General features: G+C 43.6%; 1 protein-coding gene across 3 annotated transcripts in view; it reads right to left on the bottom strand.

Moving 5' to 3' along the window:
- Nucleotides 1-17,916, bottom strand: part of RALGAPA2 (Ral GTPase activating protein catalytic subunit alpha 2) — a 323,658-nt gene that overhangs the window by 201,082 nt on the left and 104,660 nt on the right. For all 3 annotated transcript variants that reach the window (XM_083175921.1, XM_083175922.1, XM_083175923.1), the window contains 2 exons: nt 17,502-17,592; nt 14,070-14,234 (listed from right to left, as the gene is read on the bottom strand). In XM_083175921.1, coding sequence (XP_083032047.1) covers nt 14,070-14,234; nt 17,502-17,592 — 256 coding nt within the window. The remainder of the gene's footprint in view (nt 1-14,069; nt 14,235-17,501; nt 17,593-17,916) is intronic.

Genomic DNA, 17,916 nt, shown 5'->3' with positions numbered 1-17,916 from the left:
TTCTTCAAACCGTCACCGCGTCGCGCGACGAATCAGGGACCTTCAATCGCTGAATCTTCTACGGTCAGCCCTCAGCCCCTGAGTACTGGTGCCTCCTCCTGTTCTTCCCTTACAAATCCTTTGGAGACCCCGGGGACTGAGGACACTGCCGCTCTGACAGTAGGAACCCTAAAGCAGCTTCTTTACCAGTTTAAAGAAGACATGACGGCAGAATTCCGGACTTCATTCCAAGCGTGTCAAAGGTCAATTGACGATTTGGGCGACCGCACACACTCCCTAGAGACCAAAATGTGTGAGGTGGTCGGCTCTCACAACACACTTATAGATGCCCATGCGGCCCTGGAGAATGAAGTGGCGGCTCTGCGAGACAAAGTCAGCGACTTGGAGGACAGATCTCGACGGAATAACCTGAAACTAAGAGGAGTCCCCGAGAATGTGTCCAACAGCAGTCTCCATGACTTCACTATGGACGTCTTCAGGAAACTCCTCCCTTCGGCTGCTAGCTCAGACCTCCTTCTTGACAGAATTCACAGACTACCCAAATCCAGGGGGGCCCCCGAGGATGCCCCTAGAGACGTTTTGATGCGCGTCCATTTCTTCCATATAAAAGAAGCCCTCTTAAAAGCTGCTAGGCCCTCCTCTGACACCGCTGAAGCTCTGGGCTCCTTACAACTCTTCGGTGACCTTTCCAGAGACACGCTCACTAAGCGTCGCTCTTTCCACCCAATAACAAGTGTGCTCCGTAAAGCCAATATCTTGTACAGATGGGGATTCCCCACAAAGCTACTCATTTCCAGAGAGGGCTCCACGGTTGCCGTATCTGAGGTTGATGAAGGAATGAAACTGCTTCAGAAGTGGAAATTGTTGGAGTCTCCATCCTCCCCCTCTCCTGAACACCGACTCCAGCAGGACTGGTCGGTGGTGGAGAAGTGAGAGATTTGCAGCGCCTTGCGTACTATTTGTTTTATGTTACGAGATTCGGTCTTCTTTCAAGTTTTAGCCTGATATCTAGGCTCTCATGTTGCACTTAGCTTGCTCTCTAGGCCTGTCTATACTAGTGACTTATAGGAAGCAAGTGTTGATATGCGACATGCTGGTGCCCTATTTGGGAGTTTACCCACAGCACAGTGGTCTCTGGACATTTCTGTAGACGCTCCTGATCAGCAGTGGCATGTCTAGAGTACCACTGCCTATGCCCCTGGCTTGGCCTTCTAGGCCTTAACGTACTTGCCTGAATGCTTATCTTGACTGTTTCTACTTTGTCTCACATGTTACTAATATATGATCTCTGTTATGTTGGTGCATCGACACCGTGGGGTGGGCTGCCACTACCCCCCCTAGAATGCCTGGTGTGGCGCCTCGTTCTGGGCGCTTCACTTCGACTCTGTATAGAGCCGTTCTGTCATGTCTTTGTGTTCCCCGCCCATGTGTTTGGTGTCTTCCCTCTCGTTTCCCTACCCTCCACCCTACCCCGGGTTACTCATTATGCGCTGAGTCTTTATCTACCTTCCGGTCTGCTCCATGGTGAATCTAATTTCCCTAAATGCTAAGGGGCTGAACTCCCCCCAGAAACGGAGGCTTGCCTTAACTTCTTTCTTTAAAATGAAAGCAGATATTGTAGCATTACAGGAGACGCACTTTATTAAAACTGCGCCACCCAAATTCTTTGACAACAGATTCCCACAGTGCTATATGGCGAATGGGCCTCTTAAAAAGGCGGGTGTGGCTATACTAGTATCCGCTAAAATCCCCCTTACTGTCGAGTCCCAGATTGTAGATCCGGAAGGTAGATACTTAATTTTGACTGGCAAATTGGAAGATTCTACTGTAACGTTGGTCTCATGTTATGCCCCTAACTCAGGGCAACTTAAGTTTTGCAGGAAGCTTTGTGCCTTAGTTAAGCAACACGCCAGAGGTTCTGTTATTATAATGGGTGATTTTAATATGGTGATTGATGCTAAAATTGATAAATCTCACCCTGTGGGTGGTCGCTCCCAGTCTGCCTCCCCTTCCTCCCAATCTTTAGGGTTTCGTAATCTTTTAGGGGAATATGGATTATTTGATGCTTGGAGAGCCAGAAATCCATCGGTGCGAGACTACACTTTCTTCTCTAACCCCCATCGCACATACTCTAGAATAGACTTAATCTTAACTGACAAGTGGACTCTACAGTCTATTATCAAGGCCCGCATCTTACCAATGACGTGGTCCGATCACTCCCCCCTACTGATTAAATATGTGGCGAACTCCCGCAGAGTCTCCCCGAGCCCCTGGCGGCTGGGTCTCCATACTTTGAATAACCCAGAAGCTTGTAAATCTATTAAGACCGCTTTACTGGATTACTTGGCCGCCAATGACCCGGGGGACACTAGTACCTTTAACCATTGGTGCACATTAAAAGCAGTAATTAGAGGGTCAGCCATTCAAGTCGCTTCTAGAATTAAAAGAGCTCAAAATGCAGAAGCTAGGCAATGTGAGTCTGAAGTGATCAGGCTAGAGGAGGAGCATAAATCTAATCCGGGAAATACACAAATCCTTAACTCTCTCCTTAACGCTCGGGGAAAACTGAATGCTTGTTCCCTTAGATCAGTCTCGAGGAATCTTTTTAAATTAAACCAGAAGTTTTATGTGTTAGGCAACAAGGCGGGTCGCCTTCTGGCTAGGAAACTTAGGGGCCGCCAAGCTAAAGCTAGAATCCATGGTGTTTATAATGCAGCCGGAATAAAAATCTCTGACCCATTTGAAATAGCTAATACTTTTGCTGAATATTACTCTGGGCTTTACAACTTGAAACTTGACACCGAGACCCCCCAGCCCTCTGCCTCGGAGATTGAGAACTTTTTGGCTGATATCTCCCTTCCGAGCTTGGAGCCTGGCACAGCTGATGCTCTATGTTCCCCGTGGAGTTTAGCGGAGGTAGAAGCAGCTATTGATTCTCTGCCTAGAGATAAGGCTCCAGGCCCGGACGGGTACCCTTCTAATTTTTATAAACATTTTAAATCTATTCTAGCGCCCATTCTCCTTACAGTATTTAATAAGGCCTCAGAGACAGGTAGCTTTCCCAAAGAGATGCTAGAGGCACGGGTTATCACTATACCCAAACCGGGCAAGCCCCCCACAGCTGTCCAAAACTTTAGGCCAATAGCCCTTTTGAATACAGACCTTAAATTATATGCAAAACTCATAACAAATAGATTAGGCCCCCTCTTGCCATCACTTATAGCAGCTGACCAAGTCGGTTTTGTTCCAGGTAGGCAGGCTCCGGACAATACCCGGAGAGTATATAATATTGTAGAGAGCTGCGAATTTAGGAAGACCCCTCTGTTAATTCTTTCCCTGGATGCTGAGAAAGCATTCGACAGATTACATTGGGGTTTCCTTAAAAGTGTGCTTCTTAAATTCGGTCTCTCCGGCAGATTTTTGGACTCCATTTTTGCACTTTACTCTTTCCCGTCTGCGAGGGTGTTTAATAATGGTTGTTTATCCGATTCGTTTAATATAACAAATGGCACTAGACAAGGTTGTCCCCTTTCGCCCCTCATATTCGCCTTAGCAATGGAGCCGTTAGCGGAGAAAATCCGGAGCTCCACCCTCATAGAGGGACCCAAATTGGGGGGGATGAACCATAAAATTAGTTTATTTGCAGATGATGTTTTATTGTGCTTAGTTAATCCAGAGGCCTCTTTAAGTGAACTCCATAAAGTTCTGGCTACATACTCTAGGGTTTCATATTACAAGTTAAACACCGCCAAGACAGAAGCTCTTCCCATTAACATCCCTCTAGAGAGAGTTAGGAGATTGAAAGATCAATACCGATATGCCTGGCAACTATCCTCAATTAAATATTTAGGTATCCATATAGCTAGGTCCGCCGATGTTTTTCTTTGCAACTACAAGCCTCTACTGGGGGCGATGGAAAAAGTGATAGGAGAATGGAGCCTCCATGAAATCTCGTGGCTGGGCCGCATCGCAGCAGCCAAGATGGTGCTGCTCCCGAAAATATTGTATTTGTTTAGGGCAATACCTAGAATTCCTCCTAAATCGTTCTTTTCTGACTTTAATAAACTATTTGCCAGGTATATCTGGAAGGGATCTAGGCCCCGCATAGCTAAGAAGGTACTTATCCTACCCAAACAGCTGGGTGGGGTAGCTTACCCAGACCTATGGGTGTACTTTTCAGCATGCCTGCTGAATCAAGCAAGAGACTGGTTTGCAACAGGCAAAGTAAAAACTTGGGTCTCTTTGGAACAGTCCTTCTTACCTAGAGTCCGCTTGTCAGAGCTATTCTGGTTGCCTAGGAGGGAGATTCCCTTATGGATAGGACCAGGCGCAGCAATAAGGGACACCCTAACAATCTGGTATGACTCAATAGTTAAAGACTCAGAGGCCTCCCTGCCCAACCCAGACCTGGCCATGGTAACTATTGCATCTCTAATTCCCAATATGAAATTGGATAACTGGGTAAACAATGGCATATCCACACTTAGAGACATTTGTCCGGCTGGTGGTCTTATGTCATTCACAGAAATCTCAGAGAAATTCAATATCCCAAGACATGATTTTTACAAGTACCTACAGTTAAGGCACTGGTTGACTTCATGTACTGGTAAGTCTGGAGTATCACTCTCCTTTCCTAAAAGACTGACAATGATTCTGACCTCACAGAATAACAAAGGAGGTATCTCGAGATGGTATGCTGAACTGATCAGTAGACTACAGCCGGATAAATTAATATCACAAACCAGATGGGAGTCTGACTTGGGTAGAACTCTTACTAGGGAAGACTGGGATTGTATCACGCTCTCCTGCTTTAGGATTTCTAAATGCTTAAGCCATTCGGAAATGTTTTATAAGCTGTATCATAGAGCCTATTTTACTCCTCGTCGACTGCATACCATTTGGCCGTCGGTCTCCAATCTTTGTTGGAGGAGATGCGGAAGTGTTGGGTCTCTTTTGCACATTTTCTGGGATTGCCCAAAATTACGGCCACTATGGGAGGAAGTGTTTGCCCTTTTGAATGAGGCTATAGGTACCCCTTTCTCTATGGACCCTGTCTTGGCCCTGTTTCATTTCTCCCCCTCCATTCCAGAACACGATCGCTATTTGCTAGGCCAGATCCTAATAGCTACTAAAGCAGCGATTGGCCAGTACTGGAAATCCCCGGAGACCCCTGATATACATCACATCATAGGTAAAATCCATAAACACTATCTATTCGAAACGACTGATTGCATGTACTCCTCTTCCGCCAACTCTATACATCTCAAGTGGCTTAAGTGGTGTACCTACAGAGAGAAAAACAATCTTCCGCTCGGAATATCCTGTCAAACCGACTCTACCCAGATATTATCCACTGAGTAAGACAATTTATGGGACATGGTTGAATACTCTAATACCCCGGGCTCACTCTCTTCCCTTAACCCCCCTCCCCCCCACACACTTGTTCGTCCCTCCGTGTGTCTGTCCTTTGTGCTCCTATGTCTTATGTTTTCCATGTTTCCCTATTCACTAATTTAGTAAATTTATCAGTACATTTTTTTGTTTGTGTTACATTGGCTTGCTTGTGCCTTCCGTTGTCTGTTTGACTTTGACATTTCATGGTGAGGCCTCATGTGAGGCACATTATGTTACTTTTGTACTGAATTAATAAAAACTATTATGAAAAAAAAAGAAATAAGGAGCAAGTGTTCACAAGCATTGGCCGCAATTTTAATTATTTAGATATTGTATTAACAAAAGGTGGTACTCAACAGACTTGAACCAGGATTAATAAAACACACCAGGCATTCCCAACCACGGTCCTCAAGGCACACCAACAGTGCAGGTTTTAGTGATATCCAGGCTTGAGCACAGGTGACTTAATTAGTACCTCAGTTATTTTGATTAAACCATCTGTGCTGAAGCCTGGATATCACTAAAACGTGCACTGTTGGTGTGCCTTGAGGACCGTGGTTGGGAAGGCCTGACTTAGAGCATAACCTTTTACATTTCAGGTTTCATAACCCTCCATCAAGCACCAAGAATATTAGCTGTCTTACAATGAGTCATTAAAAATGACCAAACCATTGCAAAAACGTATGGGCCAAGTCCGTGGAGTGTCACCTTTTGTACACACATATGCGCTATTAAAATGGCAGCACTCCTATGGAACCTCGCTGTTAATAGAGGAGCAGGTAGATAGATAGATAAAAGAAAGAAGAGTATAGAAGTGTGCTATATTTATTCACCAGAAAAACAGGAATATATCATTCTGGAATAATAAATAAAATTAAGACAAATAAAAAAAATATATTTTATTCCATTTTTCAACAGGTAAGTAAAATTATAAGTTTTTCTTAAAATTCCGATTTCAGATCCAACACCTGAATGACATCAATTCATAAAGGGGACCCTACGCGTTTTGTCCAAAAATGGACTTTATCAGGGGTAATCGGGATCTATTCAGATCTTAATGAAGGAGATAAGTTTCCTCAAATTAAGAAATGGTAAGTGATGGTCTTAAAAGCAGTGTGTGGCATATGTTCCCATAAAATAGAAGAAATAGCTCCTAGTGCCAGAAAGTAAGTATTAAGTCAAGTTATTTTCGGTTAGGAGTTTTTCTCCAGACAGCTTGTGCCCAGAGGTATGTTCAGGAGATTGGAGTAATAGGTGTATCCAGTCTGAGAGGAAGGATCCTTGCTATTAATCATGACTTTTTCTAACCCCGATTTCCACAGCCGAGCAGCTGCAAGCAAGCCTCAAATCAACAAATCTGATGCCAAGCGTCAGACATTGTGGTGTTAAGTACACAGGCACTGGACTGTGGAGCAGTGGAAATGTGTTCTGTGGAATGATGGCAGTCAGACAGGCAAATCTAGGTTTGGCAGATCCCAGGAGAAAGTTACCTGCCTGACTGGATTATGACCCCTCTGAAGTGTGGAGGACAGATAATGGCACGGCGCACTTTTTCAGGGTTTGCGCTAGGCCCCTTATCTCCAGTGAAGAGCAATCTTAATGCATTTTGAAGAATGCTATACATCCAACTTTGTGGCAACAGTTTGGGGAAGGTCCCGTTCTATTCCAAAATGACTGTGCCCCAATGCACAAAGCTAGGACTATAAAAACTAGGGATGTGCAGGGATGTGTACTCAAAAACATTCAAACACAGTGTTTAAGTAACCTGAACCGTAACAGGAGAGATGGCATGAAATCCCCACCCACACCTTTATGGCAGATTTCTCACAAGATGGAGACATGATATCAACCCTACGCGTTTCTTTCTCTTATAGGACTTCTTCGTGAGTACAAATATACAGTAAATGATAGAGGTATATCTTTGTCTTCCATTGATGTGATGTTCCCAAATTAACCCAAAAGAGCCACATGATCTTATTAACGGATCGACTAGGGAGGTACGTCACACTTATCACAGAGTGTTTCTGTTTTATATACAAACCAGTAAAGCTAAGCAGTGTCTCAATCAGTTAATGTGTCCTTTTTTGAACTGTGGTTTATACAAACAATCAGCTTTGAAGTAACATTTAACTGTATACAATTATCCGTAGGAGCTGATTGGTTTCATGTTACTGTTTGGTGTGGTTTTACAGGAAAAACAGAACATTTATATGACTCTAAATCAGAACAGGCCAACCTGTGGCTCTCCAGATGTTGTGAAACTACAAATCCCAGCAGACCTTGCAACAAGTTTTAACACTCCCTTATAGCAAAAATGTGGCAAGGTATGATGGGATTTGTAGTTTGACAACATCTGGAGAGCCACAGGTTGGCCAGGCCTGCTCTAAATGGACGGTAGACAAAATTGACATATATAGGTCGTCAATATCAAAAAGTTGAAAAAAATCCTGTTGTTGTCCACTACTTTTTAGAACTAGTTGACTTGAAGCATTGTCTACCTTTTACCTGTGAAGTGTATATCTTTAACGTAGATCAACCAGATACTCTATTAAGCACTCATCTTTTACAATATAAAACAGAATAAATATAGTGCGCTTTAGAGCTGCCAATCAGTCCTCCTTTGGATTAAATATGTCACCTTAACATATGAAAGCAAATTGTTTACCATAGAAGTACCAAGGGGTCACCAAGCGCTCCTCTAAATATATGGTGTATTTTCTTAACCCAAAGGTCTCACCATAGACCTATATAATAAAGGGGGAGCAGTAACCTCTGATTGCCATTACGATATAGGTCTACCAACTAGCGTAGACCAGATATTACGGTACATTTATTTATATAAATATATATATATATGTCTTAGGAAACTACATATGGTGAGACCTCCGAGTTAAGAACATACACTATAACAATATCAATATTTAGAGGAGCGCCTGGTGACCACTCATCTTTCACAGCCTTTCAGCCACACCACCAAACTATTTCGATCAGTCGAGCAGGAAAACCCTGGATGAAACACTGTCAAGCTTCAATATGAATTTGGCAGCCATAGTTCGAAACACACATGCTCAGGCCAGTAATAGTCAAAAACAACACCAGAGCCCCAGAAAATGGACTTGAGACAAGTTTGCAATTTTTCCAGGTGTGTGCTTGGGGAGCATTAGCGTGTTTAAATCTGCTGTTTGGTCCCTGCGCTTGTCTCTGGTTGGTCCATGTAGGTGTCGGTATTTGCGCTCTTGATGAATTGATTAGTAGTCCTTGTCAGTCAATTGTCTGTCTCTACGCCCTTCAGTGTACACTCCCCAAGCACACACCTCCATTAAGCTGAAACGCGTTGGTGACATACAAGCACATGATCGGGCAAAGAACTCACCCACACCAGACAGCCCGAAAGAACTACTACTACATCCAGTGGACGCGAGTAAGACCGGATGGCAGAGAAAGTGTAAGTAGGAGGCAGGAGGAGACGAGTGAGGCAGGAGGAATCCCGGTCTGAGCAAACGAGGCGGTGTCTACGGCGGCGGTGCTGCCCAAAACACCGATCTCTACTACCTCAAGTCCCTGTAGCTGTTGAGTAGCAGCGGCGGTTGGCGCACGGAGTGTACGAACACTCATGCGGCCCCCCCACTACACGCAGACTACGAGAGAGACACCGGCGCCCTAAGCTGCACCGGTCCCCTCTCCTCCGAAAACCCGCACTGAATATTACAAGTTGGCTGTTCAAAGGAGTACCCGAAAAATTTCTTACTTTAAATTATCCTCATCTTTATCAGCTGTTCAGTGGGATGCCGCAAACAGCTGACATCGATAGACATTAAGGACTGAGTATTACACCAATCTGAAGGAAGATTGATGAACGATATTGGTCCCCACCGCATACAGACCAGGAGATTAATGCCGCAATCTGAGAAACACGCCCAGTGCGCGTGAATCAGAGCATGGCACATATGCAATTCTGTAGGCATAGAATTAATGTCATATGTGTAATGTTTATTCATTTTTGTTATTGTAAATGCCAATAACATTTTTAGTAAACTTGATTTAAAATTAAAAATTATCATTGTGTCCTCCATAAAACTTCCAGCATGCTAGTTTAAACATACACTACAAATCACCGAATCTATCAAGAATAAGCGCAGCACTAATCTAAAGTTTTACTTGTATATGTCTATAATTTATGGGGTCCTAGTCAGATCCCATAGTGCTTTGCAGCTAGCTAAATCTCACAAAAATTGCAAGTTATGGTAAAGAGTCAGGGTCGATTAGTAAACAATTTGCTTACTGAAAAGGTAAAATATACATACATCACCTAGGGGTGACTTTAGGTAGGCTGGCTCTCAATGTAGATATATTTTGTATGTGTCAATATAATTTAACCTTACATTATATTGCCGAGAGTGGGTACTGTAACCATTCAGCGATAAGCCCTATACACACACTAGAAGATATTATGAAAGAGATCGTTCAGAAAGGGTCTTGGTCTAGTATGTGCACTCTATATTGCTACCGACGCGCGCTCCTGTGCGTCGTTAATGTCCCTCATTATCTGAACACGCAGTTGGGAGCGCCCGCAGCCTCCCGCTGGGCAGTGGTGAATAGAATGAACAGCGTCTATTCACCGCAGTCAGAGGGGCATCGGCGGCAAAATGGGGCATGGCCTTACACGAGTGCTGCAATTGAAGGCCACATCCCCAAAATTTTGGGCATGTGGCTGCCACCACTGAAAGCTGGGAGGTATGGTTTAAGGGATACGGGGTCTGGTTGGTCTACAAAAGTATAACTCCTCCTTTAATGGCAAAACTATGTGCACTGCAGGTGGGGCCAATGCAACGTGCAGAGAGAGTAAGATTTGTGTGGGGTGTGTTCAAACTGATATGTATACAACAGAGGTGTAAAAATAAAGCAGCCAGTATTGACCCTGCACAGAAACCAAATAACTCCCCCAAATCTAGCTCTCTATGCACATGTTACATCGGGTGTGGTATAGGGGTCCGACAGTCGGGATCCCGACAGTCATTATCCCGACGTCGGGATCTCAACTGGCCGGACCCAGACAGCATGGCGAGCGCAACAAACCCCTTGCTGCACTCGCTGCGCTGTCGTGGACCCCCACGAGGGAAAATAGCCGATGACCATCGGGAACCCGGCTGTCTGTGTTTTGACAGTCAGGATCCCGACTGTCGAGACCCCATCCAGCACCCGTTATATCTGCCCCACATGCTGTGCAGCATGGTTTTGTCCATTAAAGGAGTTTTGCAAACCAACCAGAATCAACGCCCAAGGTGCTTTAGCTGTGGATATATCATGCAAGAAAAAGGCCTTGTTATTGAATCATTCTGGGCAAACGTATGAGGCGACCAACTTTATTTCCTCATGGTAGTATGGAACCTAAACAAATCTGGCCCTAAATATGTAAGATTAAGGAGCCCTCCAGTAAGATCTAGTACTCTGCAGAACTTTTTTTTAGCAGACAGAGAATTATGTCTTATTCAACCTTAGTAGAAAATCTGAAATGATATAGAGGGGTAATAGCTACTAAATGTTACTGTTAAACTAACACCAAGCACAATTTATATTGCGCTTCATATATTATACAGGTTGAGTATCCCGTATCCAAAATGCTCGGGACCAGGAGAATTTTGGATAACGGATTATTCCGTATTTCGGAATATTTTAATATTTCAATGATGTATTTTGAAGTATCTTGCATTTATGCTGTATAAACACATAATATACACACAAATATATTTTATTACCACATAAAATACACACAAATATATTTTATTTGTTCAAAAAACAAGGTTTCAAAACGTGAAACAAAATGTGTGTACTATCTCAGCACTGAATTTGAATGCCAAGCAATCATTTTCTTGTACATATATAGTGGCAGTTACATATCATGTCCTCAGTAGTGCTGTTACAAATGTCCCCAGTGAGTTTTTAGCAAAAAAATTTTTTTTTTCACTTTCTGGAATGTCCGTATTTCGGAATAATTCGGATAACGGATATTCGGATACGGGATACGCGACCTGTAGTTTATATTTCAGAGATTACAAATTTGATAAAATTCCATAAAGCAACAGAACAGTGCCACTCATTGGTCACAATACTGGTATACTTATTTACATATGGCAGATAACACCTAAGCATTACTCAGCAACAAGACCTACACAGAGCGTGCATTGTTTCCAAAAGAACTGTTAAGCAAAGTGTTTAACACAGAAAGCCAATTTGCTAGCTGTGTAACAGTCGGGTCTCTCTGGAAACCCCAATTCTGTAGCTGGGAATCCCAACAAATACTCTCAGACTATAAAGGAGTTTGGTGTCGTCTTCAACAATGGGGTTAAACAAAGCAAATGATTGAATGTGTAGATGCTCTTACATTGGAGAGTAAGTTGCAGCTTTGCATTTGCTGGTGCCAGAAAGAAAAAGCAATGATAAGTGGTATCTTAAATTCTACACAGCAGTGCCAAGAACACGACAATAGACTTTCTTATTGACAAATAAACGCCAGATAGACTGGGACGGCTGCCGGCGCTCTGCAGCCTCCTCGCACCTGTCCCCTCTACCTTACACTTTCCTTTTAATGACTGACTTGGAACAGCAGCTGTGAGCGGTGAATGAGACAGTATCTAAAAGGGCTTGTCTCTGATCTAGCGCACACAAGACAGCGTGCGAATATCCACAATGCCCATAAATAGGGGCAGCATTCATCTAGCAGGTTACAGGAATACAAGACACTGGGTAGCAAATGACAAAACGAGGAGAGATAACCGCGTCTATGTCAACAAAGCCATTGAATGGGTTAAGTTACAATCTATGGATTGGAGCAAAGAATAATACGTGTGTGTGAGCACCTGCCAGCAGCTTCAGGTCTCTGTGAGGGAACAAGTTATAACTCTGGACAAAGAATAAGCACTGTACATCTTCAAAGCCCTGATAGAGGCAGCTGATGGAGTCAGACACAAAACAGCCTTTTGTTCCATTCAGTCATCTTTTACACTCCAGCTACAGCAAGTCAGGTGATTCCCAGTATGCAGAGCACCGAGGGATCGTTACTTTATGTCTGGCAAGTTGTGGGAGACCAATTACTGTACTTTATCAAGTCATGGCACTGCAACCTTCAGAGGTAAGAGTAGTCAGAGAGCAGTCTGACTTCAGACAGATCTCCTGCACAAAGGATAGGGCAGATTACTTGCACCAGAGGATGGAATGGGCGGTACGGTCTCATAGATGTGGATGACTCTAAATATGGTCCGAGATGAGCATTTAGTTCTGAGCCCGGAAAGTGTCAGATTTACCTGTAGCTCTGCATCTGGCCAACTGTGCTCATTATGAATCATGGGTTTAAGGGAAACATAATGACAGTGCAGTACATGCAGTACGTGTAGCACCTTCTATTTCCTATCATCACAGGATTTATATTATATACTAACATCCGGGTGGTAGGGTGTGGTGATAATGGTGGACATCAACTTCAATGCTATAATTGCCAAGGTAGAAAGAAAGAAATATGACGGGATGGCTTATGAAATCATATAAACACACACCCGGATACAAATGTGACAGAGTATTACATCTACTAACCAATTCATGGTTTAATATTTTAAATACTTGGCACATTAAATACCTGCACCTATATGAACACTGAACATCCATCATTCACTGGGGTCGATCCTATTTGGTGCGGATGATTCGCGAACACGATTCTTCACAGAACCGGGCGCACATTACGGTAGCCTGAATTTGCTTAAAAGCGTTTGCACCTCCATAGGGGCGCAAGCAATTTTAAGGGAATTTGGCACAGTAAAGGGTGTGAGACCGGCCTGAATCGGAGTGCCATTGCCGGCGTTTAAAAGCATGAAAACAAGCACCCGAATGGCACTTCGGACCCAATTCACTGAACAGCTGTGCCTGATCTCGCCAGTCCCCACAGTAGTCCCAAGGAATCCTGTGCACATCTCTCTAAACAGTGCTGTAAGAACTCCCAAAGCATTCAAATCACCATGTCTAATGGCTGACACCAAGGTACCATAAGAAAAACTTTGTTTTTAAATGGACACATTTAAAAAATCAAAATAGCTGTCTGGGTATGACACATACATTCAGGAGCGTTATATACTGTATGAGAGTATCTTCACCAGCTTTTCCTTGCACTCTATAGAGGGGATATGGTCAGGAATACCAACAGCAGAATTCCTATGATAAGTACTGGGGACAGGATAAGGCACTGGGGGAGGGGCACCGTGCAGTGTAATCTAGTGATGCTTTGCTAGTAAATGAATCCCCATATCACAGACAGTCATTCAGACATTTCCCATTACAATGGTATGCATAAATGTGATGTTTCTCGGAGAGAAGATCAAACACACTATATAGCATCAAGCGCAGTAGTGGCTTTAAGTAACGCTGCATTAGGTCCAAAGGGTGCGAGGTGCTATTCGGGTGCCGTTTTCATGCATTTAAACACTGGCAACGACACCTGGCTCAGGCTGATCTCGCAACCTTGGCGTGGCCGAATTCACTTAAAATTGCTTGCACCCTTACGGAGGTGCGAGCACTTTTAAGCGAATTCAGCACACCGTAAAGTGTGCCCGGTGCCGTGATGATCCGCACTTGCGCACCAAATAGGACTGACCCCATAATCATCTTTAGCAAACCCACAGAGTAACTACCTGTGAGAGGAGCGGCGTCTGCAGGACTGAGCTGCAGCCACTGTTGTGCATCATGATCTGTGGGTGTAGCGATCTCCGGGTCTTCCTCGCAGTTCTGCCATGGCATGAGGTAAATGTCAGCATCCCGGCTGTATCCATTGGTCACATCGCTGCTGACGCTCTCACCTGAAATGAAAGTTATACAGAGTCAATAAGAGCAATCATGACAATATTTAGCCATAGTTCCCAGACCCTGTCTTCAGAAGTTGTAAAGCTATAAAAACACTGACTGGCGATGAGGAGAGGGAGCACTTGTGATACATTGATGATTAACGGAAAGGGTTCTTTATATCTAAACTGTAAAGGTTTGTTGCCAGAGAAAAAAACGGTATCCAGATGGAAGATAGACAGACATATATCAACACCAGATAGTTGGCAATCAAAAAATTGACAGGGTCAACAATGAAATGGTCAACATGCACTTAGGGCAGCAGGGTCAAAAGGTCAACACTCAACTGCTTGCAGCAAAAAGGTCAACGTGGTTAGTTAGGGTTAGGCTGCTGGAGGGGACAGTTAGGCACTTGGTGGAGGCTTAGGGGTAGGCTGCAGAAGCTGACTGTTAGGGTTAAGCAATAGGGGGAGAATCAGGCTTAGGATAAGGATGTAAAAACCACGTCAACCTTCTTTCTGTCGACCATTTGCATGTGAAACTAAATCCCTGTGGACAATTTACCTGTTGACCTACTGAACCCTGCCAACCATCTGAAGTTAGCTTACTGACTAGCTGGACACTGAAGATCTGTTAATCCACACCCAGAACAAACTCAATTGCCAGCAAGTTGCATATGTATAGTGCCAGGAGAATGATGCACCAAGAATTATTCCCCGACTGATTGGTCCACTAAAAGATGAAAAGTGTCATAGCAATAGGTCAGCTCTGTGTGCTGTTCAGTTTTAGGGTCAGTGTTCTCCGGTGACAGCGGATAGCAGGCGATAGCGATGCAAGGGGCCGTGCATCACTATACTCCTACACCTAATGAGATCGCTATGTGTGTGGGCCCTATTAAAAGGGCCTGAAAAAAACAAACAAACAGAACTTGGTTGTGACAGAAGATAGGAATTAATGGTGAACCATATATTTTAAAAATTTGCGGGTTCAATATACACTTCTAAAGTACAAAAGGGCTGCAGCAGGCTTACCAGGTCCTTTTTTAATCTAATTTTCAGTAACAAAAAACATAGAAGCAGCAACAAAGCTGACAAAACCCGCTTATACTAGGGTTAGATCTATGGTGTGGTGCGGCTTATTGCCTGTACTAGCTAGAACACAGTGCATTGGTTTGGATAGAAAGATGGCAGCATCTGTGGGGGAGCAGAGATCTGCAATAGATGGGCATAGAGGGGTGCCGGATGACTGCCCAACAATCAGGATCCCGATAGTGTACCGACATCGGAATCCCGACTGTCAGTGCTCCAACAGGGGGGGATCCCGACTGACAGGAGCTATTCTCCCTTGTGGGGGTCCACAACCCCCATAGAGGGAGTATAGAACATGTGGCAAGGGAAGCTAGTCCACAAGCCCACAATGTGCTTCTTTGTGCTCTCCCCCCTGTCAGAGCACTGACTGTCGGGATCCCGATTGTCGGGCAGTTATACCACACCCGGCAGAGAGATAAACTAAATACAGACTAGTACACCAGCCACACTTTACCTAACAGTGCAACATCAAAAAATTATTTTACTGTGCAACAGTTTTGAAATTAGATCAGGGGTAAGAATGAAATTACCTTTAAGGTTTTTTTTTGCCATGATTAAAATGGGTGCCGGACGGCTCCCCAACAGTCGGGATTCCGACAGCCATTACCCCGACGTCGGAATCCAGACTGCTCCCTCGTGTGGGTCCACGACCTCCATAGAGGGAGAATAAAATCGGTGGCGGAAGCGTGGCGAGCGCAACGAACCTGCAAGGGGCTTCATTGCGCTCCCCCCCCTGTGCAGTCGGGATTCCGACGTCTGAGTAATGACTGTCGGAATCCCGACTGCCGGGGATTTATACCACAAACGATTAAAAGTGCACAGCCATTTCCGCTCAGCATTTCTTATTGCCTGGACTCCGATCTCTTATTTGGGTGTTTCTTTGCAGCTTTGAATACGTGTTTTGATTTTTTTGCCTAATTTTCTTGTATTGATACCACCCACTAATTGCAGGCTTACATGGATTTAGTAACTTGTTTTTTTCCCTCTGTTTGCAGTAGCCAGAATTCAGGATTGAAAATTGCTCAATCCTAGGATTCCTGGAATTGGCTTCCCTAATAAAAATGGAGCCAGAAATATGCTTGAACCTTGCGTCTTCCGTTAAGAAGCGGTAGAGACTGTAATGCGGTAATGGTCTGTACAATGTATAAAGCACACGAGCTAAAAAGTCCAGTAGTGTTTATTAAAATTCAGTTCTTTAGAAAATGATGCCGGTACATCCAATGTTCCAATGTTCTTCCCCTTCACAAATACGGGGTCACAAGAAACAATCTAATATTTATCTTGTGTGTTTTATACATTGTACAGACCATCACAGGGTCTCTGTGTTTGTGACCAGAATAGATGCACCACACCACTTTTGTTGTTGTGTTTTCTGTATATATATATATATATATATATATATATATATATATATATATATATATATATATATATATATATATATATATATATATATATATATAGACATAGCTATAGCTGATACCGCAGAGGTAGTCAGTTTTCTTGTTTAATCATTTCCACCCTAGCTGCCTTTCATTTTTGATCAGACTTTAATAGCTATTCTGCTGCAGAACCTATCTTTACTAAACTCTATGTACTATCGCATTAGGGGTCAATTACACGCTTTTCCTGCACTGCATTACAAGCATCAAGGAGACGTGCATGAGACCCATATGCTTCAGACTGCCCCTCTTCCTGTACATCACGCCTGATAACGGCACAGGACTCCCTCATTCCCCGCCCAACACCAAGCGGCAAGACGGGGGAACAGCAGAAGTACTGCGCCATACAACTCCAGGCCCTTTTGTTTTCACTTTTAATACATTTGGTGTTTTCTGTACTCAGACTACTGTTATGTAACAAATCCCTGTTGGAAAGCATGCCCCCACGAGTTCCTTTTTTTTTACCTTGCTTATGCCGTAATACACATATTGTATAACTCAGGGGTGCACCACTGGTTGTCACAAATTTAGGCATCTCAACCTTTAATGCCTAGTGATTAATTGGGTTATTATTCCTTGAAACCAGGTCAATCCAGAGATACGCATAGATTATTGCTATATACCGTTTTTATATCCTGTGGAGTTGTTCCTCACAAACCTGACTATATACTATGTTGTAAAGGTTCGTAAAAGTAAGGCAGTCTTGGATCTGATTCTTATTTGCGTATTTAGCCCTTATTAGCATGTAGTTTACCTCTCTCACGATCAGCACTTTTCCCATTAGAGTCCTGAGAATCTCCATGCCACTCCAATTCTGCAGGGCTGCTGCTCCGCCGAACCATTATCTAGGGGGAAAGGAGGCCAGAACTTCATTATAAAGACTTGTCAGTCAACTCCACCATTCACAATGTCTCCTTTCAACGAAGAAACAAAATTCAATTAAACTTTTGTCTTCTGTCCAAAAATGTTTGCAACAGAAGTTAAAATAAGGAAATATCTGCCAAACTAAACATTTAGCAGCCAGAGTAATTTGTTCCTCAATGGGCTAACCTATTTTCACATTCATGAAATGTGGCAACAAAAGTTTTTTTGTTTTTTTATTGGAGTGGGATGGGGGAAGAGAGGGTGGGGCGGTGCTGAGGATATTAGAACATAGCGCAATAAAAAAA

This window comes from Crinia signifera, chromosome 3 (assembly GCF_055691185.1).
Source record: "Crinia signifera chromosome 3, ASM5569118v1, whole genome shotgun sequence".
NCBI classification, from domain to species: domain Eukaryota; kingdom Metazoa; phylum Chordata; class Amphibia; order Anura; family Myobatrachidae; genus Crinia; species Crinia signifera.
This window is presented reverse-complemented; position numbering and strand designations above follow the sequence as displayed.